Raw genomic sequence first — 22,386 nt, forward strand, 5'->3', positions numbered from 1 at the left:
AGAATATTTACGCCACTAACGTCAGATTTTCCACTACTTGCAGTCAAAAGCCATAGTGAAATAGTTTCATAGGCTGGGGAGGATTAAACGAACTAAGGTGAGGAAAGCCCTTTGTACAAGGGTTGACCAACTGTAAACATTAAAGTGTGTGCTATCCACACTGTAACTCGGAAGCACAGCCCCCACTGGTATCAAGGAGTTCTGAATCCATGTTTAGAGAAATACAATGGAGACTCTAGAACTGGATGTAGTGAAAGAGAGGAGAGATGCAGGTATTATCAGCCAGCTGCCTCCTTTATAAAAGAACATCTGATTGGCCCGGCGCGGTGGCTCACGCCTATAATCCCAGCACTTTGGGAGCCCGAGGCGGGCGGATCACGAGGTCAGGAGATTGAGACCACGGGGAAACCCCGTCTCTACTAAAAATACAAAAAATTAGCCGGGCATGGTGGCGGGTGCCTGTAGTCCCAGCTACTTGGGAGGCTGAGGCAGGAGAATGGCGTGAACCCAGGAGGCGGAGCTTGCAGTGAGCCGAGATCGCACCACTGCACTCCAGCCTGGGGGACAGAGCAAGACACTGTCTCAAAAAAAAAAAAAAAAAAAAAAAAAAGAACATCTGATTTTGAGAAAAATAGCATCTGATGGATTGGCAGGATGAATGAGCTGTAAAAAGTCCCCCTGGAGACCTCTAGGAATTGACCTACTGGGTGGAGTTACTGTCTATTTGAAAGCTGGAATATTTTTTCCCAAAACATTATTTCTGTTTTAGCATAGCTTGTGTTAAACTTATTTTTCAAGCAAAAAAGGTTTGCTTTTGTTGTTTTTTTGTTTTTGGCAGTTGGGGCTTAGAAATTATTGTTCAGTGTAGATTCTTAAATTTGAGAAGTATGTTGTTAATATGATTATAATAACAGCTTCCATTTACAAAGCACTTATTGTATGCTGGGAATCATTTTGAGTGTTTTACATACTTTATCTTACTATTCAAGAATGAAAAGAATGAACCGTTGATTCACTCAACAACATGGATAAATCTCAAAATCATGCTGAGTGAAAGAAGCCAGGCAAAAAGAGAGTGCACATTTTGTGACTCCATTACATAAATTTCTAGAAAATGCAAACTAATTTATAGTGATAGAAAGCAGATCAGTTGTTGTCTGAAACAGGGCAGGTGGGGGGCGTTGGGAGGAAGGGATTACAAAGGAACGTGAGGAAACCTTTGGAGGTGACGGTTATGTTCATTATTTCAATTATGATGATTTCATGATGTATAAATATTTTGAAATGTATCAAATTGTACAACTTAAATATGTACAGTTTATTGTATGTCGATTATAACTCAATATAGTTTTTTTTAGAAAAGAAAAAATGTAAAAAGATTATGCTGCCTTTCAGTAGGAGAAAGGATGAGCTGTGATTTATTCACACAATGGAATTCTATGCAGCAGTGAAAATAAATGAAATAGATCTGCATGTATTAAGACAATGATTAAAATAGTAATGATATGGGTTGGCTGTGTCCCCACCCTAATCTCATCTTGAATTGTAGCTCCCATAATCCCTACATGTCCTAGCTGGTGGGAGGTAATTGAATCATGAGGGCGGGTTTCCTGTGCTGGTCTCATGATAGTGAATAAGTCTCATGAGATTTGATGGCTTTATAAATGGCAGTTCCCCCACACACACGCTCTTGCCTGCCACCATGTGGGATGTGCTTTTGCTCCTCCTTTGCCTTCCACCATGACTGTGAGGCTTCCCCAGTCATATGGAACTGTGAGTCCATTAAACCTCTTTCCTTTATAAATTACCCAGTCTCGGGAATGTCTTTATAGCAGTGTGAGAACAGACTAATGCAAGTAAGTTGCCAAAGAAAGGTATAGTATGGCATATTTAAAGTTTAAGTATGCAACACTATGTATTTTATGGCTACATATTTGTTTCAAAAGTGTAAACTTGGAATGATACACATTGAGTTTAGTACTCTAGTTAATAAGGGGCAGGAAGGAGAAAGGAGCAACAGGGGTGGTGTATTAGCTGTACTTGTTTTTAATTCTATTTTATTTTATTTTGTGGCAGGGATCTCACTCTGTTGCCCAGGCTGGAGAGCAGTGATGTGATCTTGGCTCACTGCAACCTCAACCTCCCAGGTTTAAGCGATTCTCCTGCCTCAGCCTCCTGAGTAGCTGGGACTACAGGCACGCACCACCACGCCTGGCTAATTTTTTTTTTGTATTTTTGATAAAGACAGGGTTTCACCATGTTGGCCAGGCTGGTCTCGAACTCCTGACCTCAGGTGATCTGCCCGCCTCAGCCTCCCAAAGTGCTGGGATTACAGGCGTGAGCCTCCATGCCCCGCCTATTAGCTGCACTCATAAGGCTAAGTTCCATTTAGCATAATGCTAACACTTTAGCATCTGTTAAATCTGGATGGTGCTACACTGGCATCTGTTATATTGTTTTCTGTACTTTTGTACATGTTTGAAATATATTATAATTAAACATAAAAGGTTTAAATAATTCTCTATTCCACCCTCAGCACCCAGTCAGTTTCCCTTGCCAGGGACAACTGCTGTCTGTGTTTCTTTTGTGTCCTTCTGGAGATTGTCTAAGTTTTTATATAAGCATAAATTATGTGTATGTGTACATATTATATATATTTTAAAAAATCATATAAGTGAGTAAATTTTTATATATTTCTTCTTAAACAAGATACAGTTTGGAGCATGCTATATATACTGTTCTATATCTTCCTTTTCTCACTCAACAAAATTTTGGAAATAGTTCCAACTCAGTGCCTACAGAATTTTCTCATTCTTTCCAACATTGCTTAGTATTCTATCATACAGACAATTAGGCTGTTTCTCCCCTTTTACCATTACAGACACATTATAAACATAAATTTGCACATCTGTCTGGGTGTTCTAACTGTCCTTTCAAGCAGACTATGCCACCTCACATCCAACTTTTTCTTAAATACACAGGGTCTCAAGTGCAAATAACGATTAAGACACTGGGCTGCAAAATGAGTTAATGGGTTCATGAAGGAGGTGCAACAGTTTGCCTCTTCATTGAATGATACTAGAGCAGCTGTCTTTTGAGTTTACACATCTCTCTTACATTCAGCTGATTCTCCAAATTCCTGTTTGATACCTGGTTTCTAGCTGTCACTTTTTAAATCGTTGGTAACACCCTTTCTTCTGCCATTTTGTTGCTCTTAAAATGTCTTGGGCTAAGAAGCCCAAATAATCAAGATTATTTGCACTGTGAACAAGGCAAGAGGAAGGAAGTTCCCATAAGGGAATACAGCATTTTTCAGAGTTAAGGATCTGAGCTTTATTGCATGAATGTTGTAACATATATGCTGCTACTCTGGGCTTCGGCTGACTCCCCAATTCCTGGTTGCCTCTGGACAGGAGAGGTTATGGAACAGTAGCTTTCTCCATCCCTTAGTGTGCAAGGAGGGTTGGCTTCAAGATCTAACGTTACCAACAGGCCATTAGGGAATTAACAAGAAACAGAAAGTGTTGGGTTTTGGTGAATGCTCAGCTACAGTGAGAGCCAGTTTTCATCTTGGCCCTATTTAATAGCATTTTGAGATTTTTTTGTAGTCACAGCTACTGGGGAGGCTGAGGCAGGAGAATCGCTTGAACCTAGGAGGCAGAGGATACAATGAACCAAGATTACACCACTGCACTCCAGCCTGGGTGAGAGAGCGAGACTCTGTCTCAAGAAAGAAAAAAAGGAATTCTCTGTGTTCTAACAGGAGGGAAGGAGAAAGCCCTCTAGGTGAGAGATCCAGAGTGAGAATGACAGGTCAGGGCAGTGTGAGAAACTCATCTTCTCTTCCTTGGTTCCAAATGTTTACCCTCTATTTAAAGGATATTTTAAAAATATTATAAAACCACTTTAATAGAATTAAATCACTTTTTCTGTTTAATTTTATTAGATCATTAATTTTAATAATTTTAGAATAAATTATTAAATTTATTCTATTTAGTAAAATTAAATAGAAAATCATTTAAATAGAAAATCAATTAAATAGAAAATCATTCCTCTGGAATACTTGAATAGTACTCCTAATGATAATAGTAATAATGTTGAATATTTATTGCAGCTTTCAAAGTATTTTCTTAGCAGGGAAGCAGTATAGCCTAGTGGTTAAGAGCACAGGCTCTGAAGTCAGACTCTCTGGGGTCAAACCTTGGCTCCCCAACTTACTGTGTGTCATAAGGTAGCTTGTTTAACTTCTCTGTGCCTTAGTTTTCTCATGTATAAAATGAAGGTAATACAAATTCTTATTCACAGGGCTGTACAAGATTTAAGAAGTAAAAAAAGAGAAAAGTGTAAAAGTCTAAGTCAGATTCACACTCCTGATAAGTCTTTGATAAATGTCAGTTGTTGTTGTTGCTATTATTATTATTAGTAGTAGTAGTAGTGTAGTTGTAACAGTAGTAAGAATTGAGGTAAATGGGCAGAGCTGGTAATCTGATCAGTTGTTGGACTCAAGGCTTGAAAATAAGGGTACGTATTTGAACAAGAAAGAGGAATTCTATGAGGCAGACAGCGAAGTGCTAAGATTTAAATTAGCCAGACAGGTGAAGTCTGCTTAAGGCCACTGCCAGGTGCTGATGTGATGGCTTCGGCCTTGATGGAAGGTTAAGATATGATAGTATTGAGGCCTCATGGAGTAAGGACTAAGCCAGTGGTTTATTGGAGCTGATTATTGAAACCAAGGGAATTGTGCAAGCTGGTTGTTAAACATGACCATTATTAAAAAATAAATTAGGCTGGCTGCAGTGGCTCACACCTGTAATCCCAGCACTTTGGGAGGCCGAGGCAGGTGGATCACCTGAGGTCAGGAGTTCGAGACCAGCCTGGCCAACATGGTGAAACCCTGTCTCCACTAAAAATCCAAAAATTAGCTGGGTGTCTTGGCAGGTGCCTGTAATCCCAGCTACTTGGGAGGCTGAGACAAGAGAATTGCTTGAACCCGGGAGGCAGAGGTTGCAGTGAGCCAAGATCATGCCACTGCACTCCAGCCTGGGTAACAAAGAGTGAAACTCCATCTCAAAAATAAATAAATAAATAGGTATAGATAAATTTAAAATTAAGTAAATTATATTGAAAATCATGGTAATAAATATTCAAAACTCATCACTTCTTATTTTATGACATTTACTATCATGTGTATACTGGAGGTTATCTTCATCCATTGTATCTGTAAAGTGGAAATGCTTATAATGGTGTGCTACTGTGTATCTCTTCCTGACTCCTTGTTCACTGACATTGCATTGGTAGCTTACAATTGGCCACGGTGGGAGTATTTACACCATGGAAATTGGCAAACACTACAAACCAGGGTTTGATTTGTTTTGTAGACTTGTGAAAATATAAGGAAAATGTTAATAATACAGATTATACTTAAAAGTATGTCATGCTTGTTGCTGTGACATTGTGAAGAGCACAAAAAATGGAAGAACGATTCCTTCAGTATTTGAATAGAAGATGTTTACATCTTTGACAAACTAGTAAAGTTCTGATGTAAATCTTTGTTGCTTCATTTTGTCTTACTTGTTAATATTCATGTCTGAACTACAGTCAGTTGCTGGATTGGGATTGGCTCAGCAGCGGATGAAGTCTAGAGGTGAGTTTGAAATAGGTGAAGAAGTCTCTGCCATTGAAGGGCGGGTGGGGGGAAGCCGGAATCTCTGTCTACATGCTCCAGGCACCTAGCTGCTCTGAGGGGCAGAGAGCAGAGGTGGTGCTCCCCACCATCAGCATTTTGAGTTGGCTAGACCCTAATCCTACAAGAGCTGGCAAAACTTTGCAGAAAGAATTCCCCCAGGGGCATTGGGGAAAGTAGAGTGTTAGCAGAGGCAACATCGCGGGCTGACTCTATGGTTTACACCAGGCAGGGATGGCAGAAAGACTGGGTAAAATGGTCATGGCGGAGCAAGTGGTGGTGCACACGAAGCCTGCTTTGCAAGTCTGCTGGCCTAAGGCCTGGGTGATGTAGCGGATAACGAGAGTGCCAGGTTCACTTTTTACATTATAAGCTATGGCTCCTAACTTATCCAACTGCAAACAGCTCATATCTAGGTGTGGGGAGGCACTGCAGTGTCACCTGGGAAAGCTCAGACCAAGAAACAGAGTGGGACAAGGCTGTCGGTGTTTGGGAAGTAAGAACAGGGTTTCTCCCCAGCCCTGCCTCTCCCCTCATTTTGTTGGAAGAATGGCTTGGAAGCTTCTCCAAAACAAAGCTGTTTTTAGTTAATGTGTTGTTTCCATAAAAAAGGAGACTGTGTCGTAAATGAGTTAAGGGGAGAGAGACTCTGGCAAGGGGAAAACATCACCGGTGGCCCATATCTATTTGGGAGCTCTGTATGTAAATACCGGGGAAAAGCAAGCCCCAGGTGGAGTCAGAAGACCAGATGTGTCATGCCTGCCTCGCCACTTGGTGGTGACTTTGGGCAATCACATCCTTTTACCTGAGCCTCAGTTTCCCCACCCATAACATATGAGAGATGAATTAAATGATCTCTAGAGATACTTTCAGTGCCGGAAGTCTGCAAGTTCTTGCAAATCTCTCCATGGCTTATAGCTCTCTTTGTCATCGAGGTGCTGAACTGCTCTGTGTTGAACACCTTGCTCTTGAGGAATTTAACAGACCAGGGAGGAATGTAGAAAGAAAGACCAGAAGCAGTGCTAAGGGGTGCTGGAGGAGCCAGAAAGAGGTGTGTAGGGAGAGGTGAGAAGGGGCGTGTGGGAAGAAGTGCGCAGTGCTGGGGTATGCAGAACTCAAGTCAGGCAGGCACCTGACACTTGGCTTCAGCTCTGTGTCAGGTGACACGGCCACCCAGATGCCCCCCACCCCAGGTGCCCTGGGCTGCTTACCCTGCAGCATTGCTGACGTGGTGTAGTAGTTGAATGGCACGTTTTTCACCAGGTATGCCTCGGGGTCAAGGCTGGCCAGCTTAGCTCCCACCAGCACCGACTTGCCAGTGCCAGCCGTGCCCACCAGCATGACAGGCCGCCGCCGCGCCATCAGCCGCTCCATGAAGTAGCACACACGGATGGTCTCACTCGTGTGCACCAAACACGCCTGGAACGGGAGCACAATAAGCCTGCCAAGGGTGGGCTCTAGGGAGAAACAGATGCACCAGCAGTGTTCCGAAGCATTTCAGAACAGGGGATTCCGTCACGATGGAGCTCCCCAAATAAGCACCGGTCAGGAGTATCTTCCCTGATGTTCACAGTGGGACCATTCTACAGACTCACTCTCTGGGCTCCCCGCAGTTAGGCAGAGAGCTTCCCCGCTCTCCTCTACCTCCCGGGCCTCTTTCTCTGTGGCCTCTCTAATGCATTTTAAAATCTTCTGCCCCTGCCATTTCCTCCTCTCTTGAGGAAATGTCCTGGGCTTTAGTAGAATCTGTGACTTCATTATACCTATCATCTCCTCTGCAAAGTCATGGAGCTAGGGATGACTAGTTCCTAGCAAGGACAAATGCTCAGATAGCCATGCGGGGCTGCTACTGGAGCCACTGCAGATCCTTGAGGGCAACTGCACGCACGTCCTCGGCTGCTCAGCTGCGCTCACCTGCAAGGGCATCTCGGGGTCAAATTCGAACTGGGGGACGAGCTTGGACCAAGGCTCGAATTTCTTGGTCTCTGGGTCGATGTAATAGTCAAAGATGGTTCCTTGGGAAGGAAACTTGACTGTTTTGAACTCAGTCAGCCACCATTTGCTGAACTCGGCCCGGTAGTCCACAAGCTGCAAAAACAAAGACAGTCAGGGTACAAGGTCCTCCAGAACTCAAGAAGCCCACACAGGAGGCCACGGCGTCAGATAGAAGGTCAGGGCAGGACAACGTGCTCCTCCCTGTGTGGGCCTGCCGGCTAGACCAGCTCCTCCAGGAAGGCAGCGCTGCCCCAAGGGTCAACCCTGACCAAGCCGGACTACGCAGGGGGCACGCACAGGCATCCCTGCTTGACCATGCGGCTGAGCCAGCCTGGTCCTGCCATGTCTTACAGCCACTGAAGGGTGGAGAGGGTTGAGGGAGGGAGGTGGAAGAACACGGGGGAGAATCAAGAACTCCTGAAGAGATAGATTGGCCCCATTCTTCGGTGCCTGAGATTCTCTGCAGTTCCCAGGATGGCAGCCTAAGGTTGGAATGGAACTCTTGACACCTGGGGCACAGAGCGCTGCAGTGAGAAGAGCCTCAGAAGGGGTATGGGTGTCAGCTAGGTAACCACAGGCAAATCCTTCTTTCTATGCCTCAATCTCCTCATCTGCAAAATGAGGTTTCTGGAAAGATTTCCAAGATTCTTGCAAGAGCTAAAATCCTAGAATCTAGGAGCAGTGGGGGAGACAGAGCTGTACTGTTTTTTCTGACAGAAGGAATAGGTAGAAGCATATAATTTGCACGCATACCTATTAGATAATGGGCCCCTTACGCATGGGGCTGTATACCCAGTGTACTCAAACCATCTTATTGTGTCCAAACACACACACACACTCAGACCCAAAACATACCCATTACTACTGGCAACTCTTTGGGAGGGCAAACCCATTCTTTAAACACACTGAACTAAGAAAAATCCTAAAAGAAAAAAAAAGTCCCATATTGGTCATTTAAGGAAATATTCATGGAGGGCAGGACAATGACAGTTTAAAGGCTGAACAGACCAGGGGGCTGGGCACATGATAACAACTATGAACCCCGAAAAAAGGGCACTCTTCATTTTGCTGTTAAGTAAATAGGATTGAATTCTTTTGCTTTAAAATGAGAGTGGAAATGGGTGGTAAGATAAGAAAAGATTTGTTTGATGTTCTCATTCTGATTTGAATTTAGATCAAGCGGATGTTATAACTTCCCAATATTGTTCTCTGGAACCAGAAGCCTAGAGGAAACCCCCATTCTTAACTCCTAGATAATACGCTTCAAGACCTTCAACTTTCTACGAAAACCAGATTTTAGGTTTCTATGGAAACTCTGAGACGAAGGCCACCTCTAGAAGGAAGGAAGGGTGGGTCTTGTTTCCTCAGCCCCGATGATGCCTTGAGATGCCTGGCAATTTCTCAGCTAAGCCCTTGGCTGGGCCACACCGACAATGTCTCACCTTCCTGTAAGCTGGTGCTTGACCGCACCTTGTACTATAATTGGACACTGTAAAGTCAAGGTGACCTCTGCTGGGCCAGTCCAGTGGTCCTTTCTTTTTCTTTTCTTTTTTTTTTTTTTTTGAGACAGAGTCTCACTCTGTTGCCCAGGCTGGAGGGCAGTGGCGCGATCTCAGCTCACGGCAACCTCTGCCTCCCGGGTTCAAGCTGTTCTCTGCCTCAGCCTCCCGAGTAGCTGGGATTACAGGCACCCGCCACCATGCCCAAGCCCGGCTAATTTTTTGTATTTTTAGTAGAGATGGGGTTTCACCATATTGTCCAGGCTGGTCTTGAACTACGGACCTCATGATCCACCCGCCTTGGCCTCCCAAAGTGCTGGGATTACAGGCGTGAGCCACCGCACCCAGCCCAATGATCCTTTCTTAATTCCACTCCATGGTATCTCTTCAGCATGGTCCCTTCTGAAGTCCCCATCTCCCCTGGGCTCTGACAGTTCACTGTTTTCTCTCTGCCCTTTAACCTGGAGGACATGAGGACTTTACTGGCATACTGTGGTAGAGCTGGGAACCCAGTGTTACTTCGCTTCATTTTCACAATGCTATAGGTTATCCTGGTTACTTAAAATCACTCCCATTTTATAAAGTGGGGGTTTTATGAAACGACAGAATTGGGAGTTGAACCCAGGTTGTCAGTCGCACAATCTGGTGTTTTCTCTACCTTACATTTCTGAGAGATTGTTCTCTCTAAGGGCTGCAAGGTATTCAGCCAGGACTTTTTTTTTTTTTTTTTTTTTTAAGTGGGAACTTCTACTCAGGTATAGCCTCCATTTTGTATTTCTGCTTTGCTTTTATGACAGTTTTTTTCAATGTAAGCACCACTGCTGTTCCTGATGTGAATATTTTGACCAAACTTCTACCTTCCTATTGACAGCACTATTTTTGGTGTTTAGCTTTTAATGCAGGCAGTGTAGGGGTCTGCGATGTGCCCTGCTGCTAAAAGCTTTCTCCCTTGTCCTCTTCCCAGGTTGCTGGCAGGGCTGTCAATTGCTTCAAGTGCTCCAGTGCCCAGGACGCCTGGAGGGATGCTTTCTCCGGGGCTTTTAAAAGGCTTGAGGGGATTTAAATTTTTATACCCAGAGTTAGAAAAATTGATCACATATTTTCATCCTGATACCCCACTGCCTGCGCACCACCAATATTAGACAGCAGCCCAGCAGTCGCTGTCTGACGTTTTCCCAGCCCACAGGTCAGAGACTGCATTTGACGGGGAGCAATTAAACCTATGCATTCGGGATCTCTGTGCAGTTCAGCCAGGTCTCATCCATCTTGCTGAAATCTTTGCCTCCTTGCCTCAAAGGGGAAATGTAAAGCTGTCAAAGGAGTAGTCCACAGAGAAGCTCCAAAGACTACAGAACAGACAGCAGAAAATTCTCAGATGTCAAACTCCTGGTTCATGTATCCTCCTGTCCTTGGAGATTTCCCTTTCTGCCTCCAGGGCATCTGTCTCTGGGGAGGGCAGTAGAGAAAGGTGCACTTTCTGAGAGCCTGCGAGAGCTGCTTTCTGAATTTTGAGCACCAAAGAACACATCAGGGAGTGATGGTTGGTAGGACGGATGTTAACAGCCAGGGCCCTTGAGAATGAAAAAGAAGTTAATTGCGAATTCTTTTTTGTCCAAGTTCACTTTCATTTTGGATTTCTAGAACATGGTTTTGCCTTGGGAGGCTGAAACTTTCTACCTTCCTTTGAAAGAGAGTCACAATCAATCCAGACTGAAAAGAGTAAATGATAACTTTCCAACAATTACAGCTTGGTCTGATCCCCTGTTGCAAGAGAGACACCAGATACGTGCTATAGAACTGAATATTTTTACTAGAAGAATATGAATAATAAGCACCCATGGGTTGTGCTAAGTACCTTGCATGTATTCATGCTGAGTGATTAGAACATTATGCATTCACTTAGTCCTCACCACCCTCCTAGGAGCTGGGTACCCCTATGATCATTCTTTGTGCACATGGGGAGAGTAAGGTAGAGAGAGGTTAAGTTACTTTCCTAAGGTTCCCCAGATAATAGTGGCAGAGCTACAATTCAAATCCACAGTTCATGTTCTTTTTTATTTTTATTTTTGCTTTTCTCAGCTATTTTTAAAAATCACTTTATTGTGGTATGACTGATATACAAAAAGCTGTACATACTTAATGCATATGATGTGATGAGTTTGGAAAAAAGTATACACTTGTGAAACCATCACCACAATCTATGCATAAACCTACATATCACCTTCAAAGTTCCCTTCCATGCTCTTATTTATCATTGTTATTATTATTGTTATTGTTGTTTTGTGCTAAGAACATTTGATGTAAGATTTATCTTCCCTCTTAGCAATTTTTTTTAAGAAAAAGGAAATCTTTCCATTTGCAGCAACGTGATGAACCTGGAGATTGTTATGCTAGGTGAAATAAGCCAGGCACAGAAGAACAAATCTGACATGATATCACTTACATGATACAGCTAAAATAGTCAATTCACAGAAGCAGAGAGAGGAATTGAGGTTGCCAGTGGCTGGGGGAGGGAGCAATGGAAGGTATAGGTCAAAGGGTACAAAATTTTGGTTATAAAAATGATTAAGTTCAAGATGAATAAATCTCCTGTACAGGAAAGTTCCTATAGTAACAATACTGTATTGTATACTTAAAATTTGCTAACAGAGTCCATGTTCTTAACTGTCATACAATAATGCCTAATAGCTAGAGTCAGTTATAAGAGACTGGTTTGCATAATATTGAATATTTTTCTTTCTAGATAAAATATCTTTTATTTGGAGAAAAATAAGTAAAGAAAAATGCTGGGAATACAAGAAGGGTTGGGGGACAGGATCCAAGGATATTCCAAGCCACATATCCCTTCTTCCAATCAACATGAGACTATAGCAGTCAACACTATAAGATAAATTCCACTTTGGTTTTCCAATCCTAGATGCTAATTAGACTTTTGTCCAGCCTTCTCTGGACAGCTTTGAGTTTCGCGGGTATGGAGATATGATGGTTAACTCTGGCCTGGTAGGTAGTGGTACATCCTTGTTCTAGAGGTTTTTAAGAAAACTGAAGGGTTTCCTTCCACTCAAGCTTCCAGAGCACAGCCTCCTTCCACCCCTCTCTCCACAAACACACCACCTGGCAAAGTAGTGCATATATACCAGCAGTTGTTCAAACTCAAACACTGTATAAGTTCCCAAGAAATCAAAGATATGTTCAGTAGCTCAAAAAGGAAAAGCTCCAAACACACCATGACCTCATGTATCTCACCCTATGAGGTCTTGCTAGGACAACTGATGTCTTTAGCAGAGTAATAGGTAGATGACTAAATAGTTTGCTGCTTTCAAGTCCATTCTGACATTTAGCTGTCCTGTCTTCCAAATCTTTGCTAAAGGATCAGTTTTTGCTGCTACAGACTTCAGTGTGGTTGTTGAACTCAACATATCTCCTTACCTGATCTTGGACCATTGCTCCGCCGAAAGCCCAGATGGCAGCAAACACAAAATAATGCTCATAAATTTCCTTAGGGCAGTCTGCAGGGCTGTCCTCCGTGGTCAGGAGACATTCCAGAAGGTGACACACCATCTGAACCATGCTCTGCTCTGGGATGGGAATGATCTTCTTAAACCTGCGAAGAGAGACCCGAGGGGATCTGAAACACAGAGGATATTCCATTCTGGTGGTGCTGTTGGACAGCTATGGAACCACTCGGTTTCAGCGGACTCATGGTCCGTCAAGTTCTTTGGGATTACAGATAACCAGAGCGCCACTTAAGCCTTTATTCTCATCAGCTGTTCTCGCACCAGCTTCCTTTGTAAGGAAGTAAGGGCCCAGAGCTCTCCTGAGGACTTTCTCATCTCCTTTCCTCTGACACCCTCCCCCTCCCACTTCTTCTTCCCGCTTCTCTTTCTGTTGATGATCCCCTCTCAGTACCTGGGGAACACAGGTGGCTGCAACAAGTAACTTTTTCGCTCATTTCACTCTTTCTGCAATTGTCAAAAAGCACCTCAATGGTAATCCCAGCACTTTGGGAGGCTGAGGAGGGAGGATCACGAGGTCAGGAGATCGAGACCATTCTGGCTAACATGGTGAAACCCCGTCTCTACTAAAAATACAAAAAATTAGCCGGGCGTGGTGGCGGGCACCTGTACTCCCAGCTACTTGGGAGGCTGAGGCAGAAGAATGGCGTGAACCTGGGAGGCGGAGCTTGCAGTGAGCTAAGATCGGGCCACTGCATTCCAGCCTGGGTTACAGAGTGAGACTCCATCTCAAAAAAAAAAAAAAAAAAAAAAAAAAAAAACGCACCTAAAGAGGCAATTTGGGTGCAATTCTGAGGCTTGCCCTTTTACCTCTTCACCTCAGAGGTTTCCTTCCATTGAAAACACCAAAAACACTTTTTCTGGGGCCAGGATCTTATCTGGGAAGTAGAGTGGACCAGGACAGATGGTTATTTTATACAATCATGATGAACTGAATGGAGTTCTTCAACTGAAAATACACCTCTGTAACTCTGCCCTGGCCTGGTGTTTGCACTTTTAATATTGGCTTTAGAGGCCTTAATTGAAAGGCAGATATCAAGAGATGCACAAAAGACATCCTATGCCCCATGCAGCAGGAGCATGCACAAGCTCACACACACATACTTTTCTTCCCATAGGTATCCTCATCACACCACATGTATATGCAGAGCACACCACATACCCACACACTCAGCCCACATCGCCACCTCCCACAGGATGAAGTGTTCATAGGCAGCTTGGAGGCAGAGTCCGTTTTCATAACAAATACAGCACTGTCAATGGACACCTTAACAGTCATTTCCCAGCACTGAACCTGAGAGCTGCACAGCACGCCATTCACTTTTTAACATTTGTGCTGGTTTTGAATCTAATTGCAATTCTTACAACAAATGCTATGACAGTTTTAGAGTTTAGTAATCTAGGTATTACTTCCATGAGTGACGAGAAGACTGATTCCTCGATGGGTGTTCCCTCATTTGTTTGATGTGTATTTGTAACAGATAGATATAACACAACTCTCTTGGGCTCAGTGCTGGATATGCCACCAAGAGGATAGGTGCCAACTGCCCTTCCATTCCAAACAGAGATTCTAGACAACTTAGGTGGGACTCGCAGAGGGTTTTGCAACCCTGGCTTCTCACCCTCTCAAGAGTACAGAGGACAAAGTGGAGATGCTGGAAGGCCTGGAAATTAGCAATCAGAGAACTAGAGAGAGCTCTGGGTAGGCAATGAGTGTCCCCTCCTGCACAGGGAAGGTAGCTGCTTTCCCCTAATAGCCAGGGAAAAGGGCTTCAATAGGGTTACTCCGAGTTGGTGAAGGACTCTTGCCTGGAAAACCCCCAAGACTTGCTGATCTCCCAGTGGAGAGTGGGGAGGTACCTTGCAGGGGCAGCCTGTGCTCCAGTTTGTCAAAGCAGAGAAGGGGCAAGCATCTCCTGGAATCCAGGTGTGGGCTGTGTGCAGCAGGGGTTGTCTGAGTGCTTGGCTAAGGGATAAGGTGAGGCAGATGGGGTTTGTGTGGGAGCGGGACCTGACCAGCTAGAGAAGCAGTTTCTTTCTTCCAGAATAACAGATGAAAGATTTCCAGTGATGGGGAGGAGCCAAGGAGCTCCCAAAAACTATCAAAGAGAAGAAGTCGGATTTCCCCTCTTCTCTCCACCTCCCTTTTACAGCGATGGGTCAGAAGTCATAGCCAGGGAGTAGGTCACTGGCAGATAAAGGAGAGAAGTCAAAAACACGCCCCTTTCCCATTGCAGTCCTGAGCTGAGGCAGATGGGGCAGAAGCCTCCATTATGAATGGAGTTTGTTTCTTTATATTTTCAATGGACTAACACACACGTGTATGTATGACTGTGTGACTAGAAGTGATCAGATGCCTTTTTATTACAGAAAAGTCATAGACCTTGACCTAGATCTCATGCAGGGTCAGGAGAAGAACTAGTCACATACAATGGTTTTAAAGGAACAGTAGGAAATAAAATAAAGCTGCTTTATAATTACCCCTTCTGGGCCTGCTTATTCAATAAAAAATTATCTGTTGACATGACACGGCTTTGTAGTGACAGGGCCACATGAAGCTGGCATTACAACACTGTGACTGTATAAAATAGAAGGAAGGCTTTAAAGCAAGTGCCTGTTACTAACTGGCTATGATGCCAGGGGAGCATCGCGGAGCTGCAGCTCCCTCATCGGCAGGATGGCTGTGAGAATGAAAAGACATCTGCCGGGCGCGGTGGCTTATGCCTGTAATCCCAGCACTTTGGGAGGCCGAGGCAGGCAGATCACGAGGTCAAGAGATTGAGACCATCCTGGCAAACATGGTGAAACTCCGTTTCTACTAAAAATATAAAAATTAGCTGGGTGTAGTGGCACGCACTTGTAGTCCCAGATACTCGGGAGGCTGAGGCAGGAGAATCTCTTGAACCTGGGAGGCAGAGGTTGCAGTGAGCCAAGATCGCGCCACTGCACTCCAGCCTGGGCTACAGAGCGAGACTCCGTCTCAAAAAAACAAAACAAAACAAAAAAAAACCACCACCAACAAAAGACATTACACCCAGAGCGAGCACCCATAATTGAGAGTTCGGGGGAGAGTTGCCTCTGGATAGACTTAATACAGTCAGAATATTCAAAGCTGTTTCAAAGGCTTGTGCATGCACCGGCACACATGCACAAACAAAGACACATGAGCTTGCCATCTCTTGTTCTAAATGCCCAGAGTGAGAAATAGCAGACTTTTAGTTAAAGGATATATGGGACAAGTGTCTCAGGAAAATCCTAAAGAACAGGGATGCAAAGGAAAAGAAATTATTTTATCAAAAAGATACCTGCACTCTTATGTTTATTGCAGCACTATTCACAATAGCGAAGTCATGGAATCAACCTGAGTTTCCATCAATGGATGATTGAATTTAAAAGGTGGTGTAGGCGGGCGCAGTGGCTTATACCTATAATTTCAGCACTTTGGGACACTGAGGCAGGCGGATCACCTGAGGTCAGGAGTTTGAGACCAGCCTGGTCAACATGGCAAAACCCTGTCTCTACTAAAAATACAAAAATTAGGCTGGGTGCGGTGGCTCACGCCTGTAATCCCAGCACTTTGGGAGGCCGAGGCGGCCACATCACAAGGTCAAGAGATCAAGATCATCCTGGCCAACATGGTGAAACCCCATCTCTACTAAAAATACAAAAAATTAGCTGGGCATGGTGGCACGTGCCTGTAGTCCCAGCTACTTGGCAGGCTGAGGCAGGAGAATCGCTTGAACCCAGGAGGCAGAGGTTGCAGTGAGCTGAGATCACGCCATTGCACTCCAGCCTGGGCTACAGAGCGAGACTCTGACAAAAAAAAAAAAAAAAAAAAATTAGGTGGGCATGGTAATGCACACTTGTAACCCCAGCTACTCAGAAGGCTGAGGCAGGAGAATCACTTGAACCCAGGAGGTGGAGGTTGCAGTGAGCCAAGATCGCACCACTGCACTCCAGCCTGGGTGACAGAGCGAGACAACAACTCAAAAAAAAAAAAAAAAAAAAAGTGGTGTGTATATATACCTATGTATATCACATGGAATACTACTTAGTTATAAAAAAGAATGAAATCATGTCTTTTGCAGCAACATGCATGGAACTGGAGTCCATTATCCTTAGCAAAATGACCGCAAAACGGATAGTCAAAAACTGCATGTTCTCACTTATAAGTGGGAGCTAAACAGTAGGCATATATGGAAATATAGAGTGAAATAATAAACACCAGAGACTCCAAAAGGTGGGAGGGTGGCAGGGGGTCGAGGGTTGAAATACCCCCATTGGATACAATGTATGCTATTCAGGTGGTGGCTACACTAAAGGGCCAGACTTCACCACTATGCCATATATCCCTCTGACACAACTGCACTTCCATCCCTAAATCTATACAAATAAAACTTTAAAAAACATTTTAAAACTCAAAAAAAAAAAAAAAAAAGAACAGGGATAGACTATTTTCCTAAAACCTTACCCTTCTCGGGTTTTCTAACTCTTGGCTGCCCTAGTCCATCTGTGATATTAACTACTGTTTTCCACTTCCAGACTTTTTTTAGCTACACGGGCTGCTTTAGCCCATTACATCCGAAGGCCACAGAGCCCATGGGTCACCCACGGACTGAAAGCCTTTCAAAGGCTTATACAAATGTTGAGTTGGAATAATAATTATTGACCCTGAAATAGAAAAACTATGAAATCGAAAGTAATGTTTCATTAAACAACGAAAATAGACCACAATGTCACCTACTTGACTGCAACTCAATTTTTAGGTATACAAAATTCACTTTGAACGTGAGTGGATTTTTCAGGGTGTGGGGCGGGGCATGTGGAATGAGAGCACCTGGAGCCCTATTGCAGTATCGTTTCCTGCAGTCTGAAGTGCTCCCTTCCCCTTGGCCTCCATGCTTGCAAACCATTGGAGGCACAATCATATCCCATGCTTGACAAGCCAAGGAAGAAAGAGGCAGGGATCAACTTCAAAGATGAACTTTAGTTTCCGGGAAACATAATCCTGACCCTAAATTGTGGCATCTTCATGGGGCTCTGAGTCACATCGCCTTCACAGCACCAGCCTCAGGGGCCCATTCTTGCCTCCACTACAGGGATGGGTGTCAGATTCACAGAATGATGCATCAAATGGCAACAACGACCATAAAAAGAGTGTAAAACAAAAGCAGGTTCCAAACATGGGCAGCTCCCTGTGCTGACACAGATAGTATTCTTGCTGTAGTAAGTATCCTCTTGGTCAAGAGTGATTAACCTCTTGCTTAGTGATAAGTGGTCAGGGCTTGTTGCTCTTACTTTTACAAACCTATAAGAGGAAAAGTAAACTCACGATATCCAGCAGGGCAGGACTGTCAGATGGTACATTATACCCACATTATCTGGGCCGTGAACACACACAGCCAGGGACAGGGAGTGGGTCCCACAGGTCACCAATAAGTGCCATTTTCACCCCTAGGTCTGTTGATCTGGCCTGTGGATTACTTATTACAAATGCAGAGCTGCTTGCCCTGTACACAGAAGGATCTGAGTATCTGGATTGTAATCTGATACTACAACCCGCAGCCTCCTTCAGATACATCCACGTGGCACTCACGAAAGGGACTTTCAATCTTCCTCCTCTTCGCTCACCTCACTTCATGCCTGAGCTGACAACAGGCATCCCATGGCCATCCTAATGTGTGTCCCCTCTGCCATCTGCCATGCCTGGAGGAGATCGCTCTGGGAACATCTGACTTTGGGACAGGACAGAACATCAGCAGGACACCAGGTGTGAACACATGGGCTTTTTATTGCTGCTTTAACTCTCTATCTTCCTTATTTCTTGGCCTACCTGGTTCTGAGTGTGTCTAGGCAGGTTGGAAGATACTTGTCAAACAAAATGGTTAAGTTGGCTCTCTCTGTCTGGATTTCCCTCTTGTCAATCCAGCTGCTCACTGGAGGGTTCCATCCCAAGTCTGCCGGGTTGATGTACAAGATCCCTGTGAGCACAGAGAATACAGTTTAGTGAATATTCCATATACATCATTATATTTTTCACCCCAGGGAGTTATTTTCTGTGTTTGGAAAATGTACAGAAGACTGGACTGAAAAGAAAAGGAGATTTGGCCGAGATGTGAGAGGGTAAATGGGTTTGCTATTGAGGACCAACTCCAGCGGACTCATGATAGATGGATGGGGAGCAGCTTTGAGAATCCCAAGGCCACGTCCAGGCTCAGGAAGAAAGAAGGCTGTGACAGATTAGCAATACTTGTCATGGGAATGTGGGGGTATGTAGTGGGTTGATTGGTGGTCCCCCAAAAGTCAAGGCCATGTCCTCACCCCTGGAACCTGCCAATGTGATCTTATTTAGAAAAAGGGTCTTTGCAGGCTGGGCGCAGTGGCTTGCGCCTGTAATCCCAGCACTTTGGGAGGCTGAGGTGGACAGATCACCTGAGGTCAGGAGTTCAAGATCAATCTGGCCAATATGGTGAAACCCCATTTCTACTAAAAATACAAAAATTAACCGGGCATGGTGGCACACACCTGTAATCCCAGCTACTCAGGAGGCTGAGGCAGAAGAATAGCTTGAACCTGGGAGGCAGAGGTTGCAGTGAGCCAAGATCATGCCACTGTACTCCAGCCTGGGCAACAGAGAGAGACTCCGTCTCAAAAAAAGAAAAAGAAAAGAAAAGAAAAAAGAAAAAGAGTCTTTGCAGATGCAATTAAGTTAAAGATGTTGAGATGAGACTATCCTGGGTTATCTGGGTGGAACATTTATAAGTGTCCTAATAAGAGACAGAGGGGAGAGACACACACAGAAGAGAAGGCCACGGGAAGGAGCCAGAGACTGGCATTATGGACCCACAAGCCAAGGAACACCCAAGCTGGGAGATTCAAGAAAAGATTCTCCCCTAAAGCCTTTAGAAGAAGCACAGCCCTGACCTTGATTTTGGATGTCCGACTTCCAGAAACGTGAGAAAATACATTTCTGTTGTTTTAACAGCCCCAAGTTTGTGGAAATTCGTTACTCTTGTGAGAGCATCCCTAGGACGGCAGAGACAACTCTCCTGGCCTGTGTGCACCAATTTTAGCAGAGGTTCTTGAAAGGGAACGTAATATTATGGTAGAGGCCAAACAAGATCTCTTTTTAAATTATTTATTTTATTTTTACTATTTATTTCCTTTTTATTATTAATATTATTTTTTAACAGCTTTATTGGAGTATAATTGATATATAAAAAGCTGTACATATTTAATGTATACTATTTGGTGAATTTGGACATATGCATACACCAGTGAAACCATTATCACAATCAAGGTAATAAACATCCATCACCTCCAAAAGTGTGTGTGTGTGTGCGTGTGTTAAGAACACTTAACATGAGATCTATCCTCTTAACAATTGTTTGTGTTTGTTTTTGTAGTAATGGGGTTTTGGTATGTTGCCTAGGATGGTATCAATCTCCTGGGCTCAAGCTCTCTGCCCAACCCAGCCTCCTAAAGTGCTGAGATGATAGGTGTGAGCCACTGAGCCCGGCCCAACAATTTTTTTAAGTGCACACTACAGTATGGCTAACTATAGGCACTGTGTTGTACAGCAGGTCTCTAGAACTTACTCATCCTGCAGAAGTGAAATTTTGTACCCATTGACCAACATCTGCCCCTGCCCCCCAACCCTCACCTTTGGCAACTGACATTCTACTCCCTGCTTCTTTAAGTTTGATTTTGCCACACAATTTTTAAAAAAATCTTCCAGTCTCTGTTAATAAATTTGTTCAGTGGAGACAGAGGAAACTTAAGGGATAGAGTTGCAATTTTGCACCAGGAGTTAGTGATAAACAGTGATATTTGGTCATCTCCATTGACGTGGAGGCTAGAACTGGCCTAAAAGTAGCCTAAGTTAGACACTTCTGTGCAGAGGATAGTTGTGCAGCTCAAAAGCCATTTCCCTTCTTATTACCACAACATTTCCAAATTCACAAAACTGCACGTGAGGCTTCTGGCTCCCATGTGGAGATTCCTTCTGAGCCAGCAAAACTACGTGTGAAGCCAGAGGTACCTCCCTAAGTGGAGTAGCTTTGTGGTTCTTCCATTCTTGGGCCGTACCTGCTCTAGAGACAGTTGCTGGAGTGGCTGTGCGCAGGTGGCTGATCTCAAAGAGGAGCTTCATGGTGGGGTTCAGAGGAATCCTCTCATTGCTGGCCAATGTCAGCACCTGGAGACAACAGGAAGGGCATGCCAGTGAGGAAGGAGGGAGGTGCCTTGCCAGTCTGTGGGGATTTGGCTGATTATTATTGGTTTGGTTGGGATTATGGAGAATTATTTCCTTCATATGGTTTGGCTGTGTCCCCACCCAAATCTCATCTTGAATTGTAGCTCCCATAATTCCCATGTGTTGTGGGAGGGACCCAGTGGGAGACAATTGAATCATGGGAGTGGTTTCCCCCATACAGTTCTCATGGTTGTGAGTGAGTCTCACAAGATCTGATTTTTTTTTTTTTTTTTTTTGACAGAGTCTCGCTCTGTCACCCAGGCTGGAGTGCAGTGGCACAATCTTGGCTCACTGCAAGCTCTGCCTCCTGGGTTCATGCCATTCTCCTGCCCCAGCCTCCTGAGTAGTTGAAACTACAGGTGCCCGCCACCATGTCCAGCTAATTTTTTGTATTTTTTGTAGAGACGGGGTTTCGCTGTGTTAGCCAGGATGGTCTTGATCTCCTGACCTCGTGATCCGCCTACCTCAGCTTCCCAAAGTGCTCACAGGCGTGAACCACCAAGCCAGGTCAATCTGATGGTTTTATAAGGGGAAATCCCTTTCACTTGGCTCTCATTCTCTCTGTCTGCTGCCATGTAAGACGCTCCTTTCACCTTCTGCCATGATTGTGAGGCTTCCTCATTGACGTGGAACTGTGAGTTCATTAAATCTCTTTTTCTTTATAAATTACCCAGTCTCTGTTATGTCTTTATCAGCAGTGTGAAAACGAACTAATATATTCCTTCTTTGTGATGAATAGTATTTTCTAAATTTTCTACAATAATCCTCTTTCTTCCTATGCACTCTCCACCACCACCCCTGTGTGTGTGTGTGTGTGTGTGTGTGTGTGTGTGTGTGTGTTGAGTCAGAAAAAAAAGTTATTTAAACAGTTTAAGTTGATGTTGGTGATTTGAATGAACTAGACTATATTGGAACAATGGAACTCTTAAAAGAAAATAACTTACATTTCATATTAATACTGTTCCTTTTATAGTAGTACCTCATGAAAGATCCCTAGAAAAAGAATTACAAAACCCTGCTTAAATAAATCAGAGATTACACGAACAAATGGAAAAATATCCCGTGTTCATGGATAGGAAGAATCAAACTCATTAAATGACCATACTGCCCAAAACACTGTATGGATTCAATGCCATTCCTACTAAATTACCAATGACATTCTTCACAGAACTAGAAAAAACTATTTTAAAATTCATATGGAACCAAAAAAGAGCCAGAATAGCTAAGGCAATCATAAGCAAAAAAAAAACAAAGCTGGAGGCATCATGTTACCTGACTTCAAACTATACTGGAGGGCTACAGTAACCAAAACAGCATGGTACTGGTACAAAAACAGACACATAGATCAATGGAACAGAATAGAGAGCCCAGAAATAAGGCCACACACCTATGACCATCTGATCTTCAACAAAGCTGACAAAAACAAGCATTTGGGGAAGC

The 22,386-nt window shown here is 43.9% G+C and overlaps 1 protein-coding gene across 1 annotated transcript in view; it reads right to left on the reverse strand.

Annotated features, from left to right (window-relative positions):
* Window positions 1–22,386, reverse strand: part of DNAH9 (dynein axonemal heavy chain 9) — a 380,960-nt gene that overhangs the window by 203,945 nt on the left and 154,629 nt on the right. The window contains exons 34-38 of the mRNA XM_003818106.6: window positions 20,781–20,889; window positions 18,526–18,673; window positions 12,607–12,781; window positions 7,598–7,771; window positions 6,895–7,102 (exon numbers count right to left, since the gene is read on the reverse strand). Of these exons, the coding sequence (XP_003818154.4) occupies window positions 6,895–7,102; window positions 7,598–7,771; window positions 12,607–12,781; window positions 18,526–18,673; window positions 20,781–20,889 (814 nt within the window). The remainder of the gene's footprint in view (window positions 1–6,894; window positions 7,103–7,597; window positions 7,772–12,606; window positions 12,782–18,525; window positions 18,674–20,780; window positions 20,890–22,386) is intronic.

The sequence above is a fragment of the Pan paniscus genome, chromosome 19 (assembly GCF_029289425.2).
Source record: "Pan paniscus chromosome 19, NHGRI_mPanPan1-v2.0_pri, whole genome shotgun sequence".
NCBI lineage: Eukaryota > Metazoa > Chordata > Mammalia > Primates > Hominidae > Pan > Pan paniscus.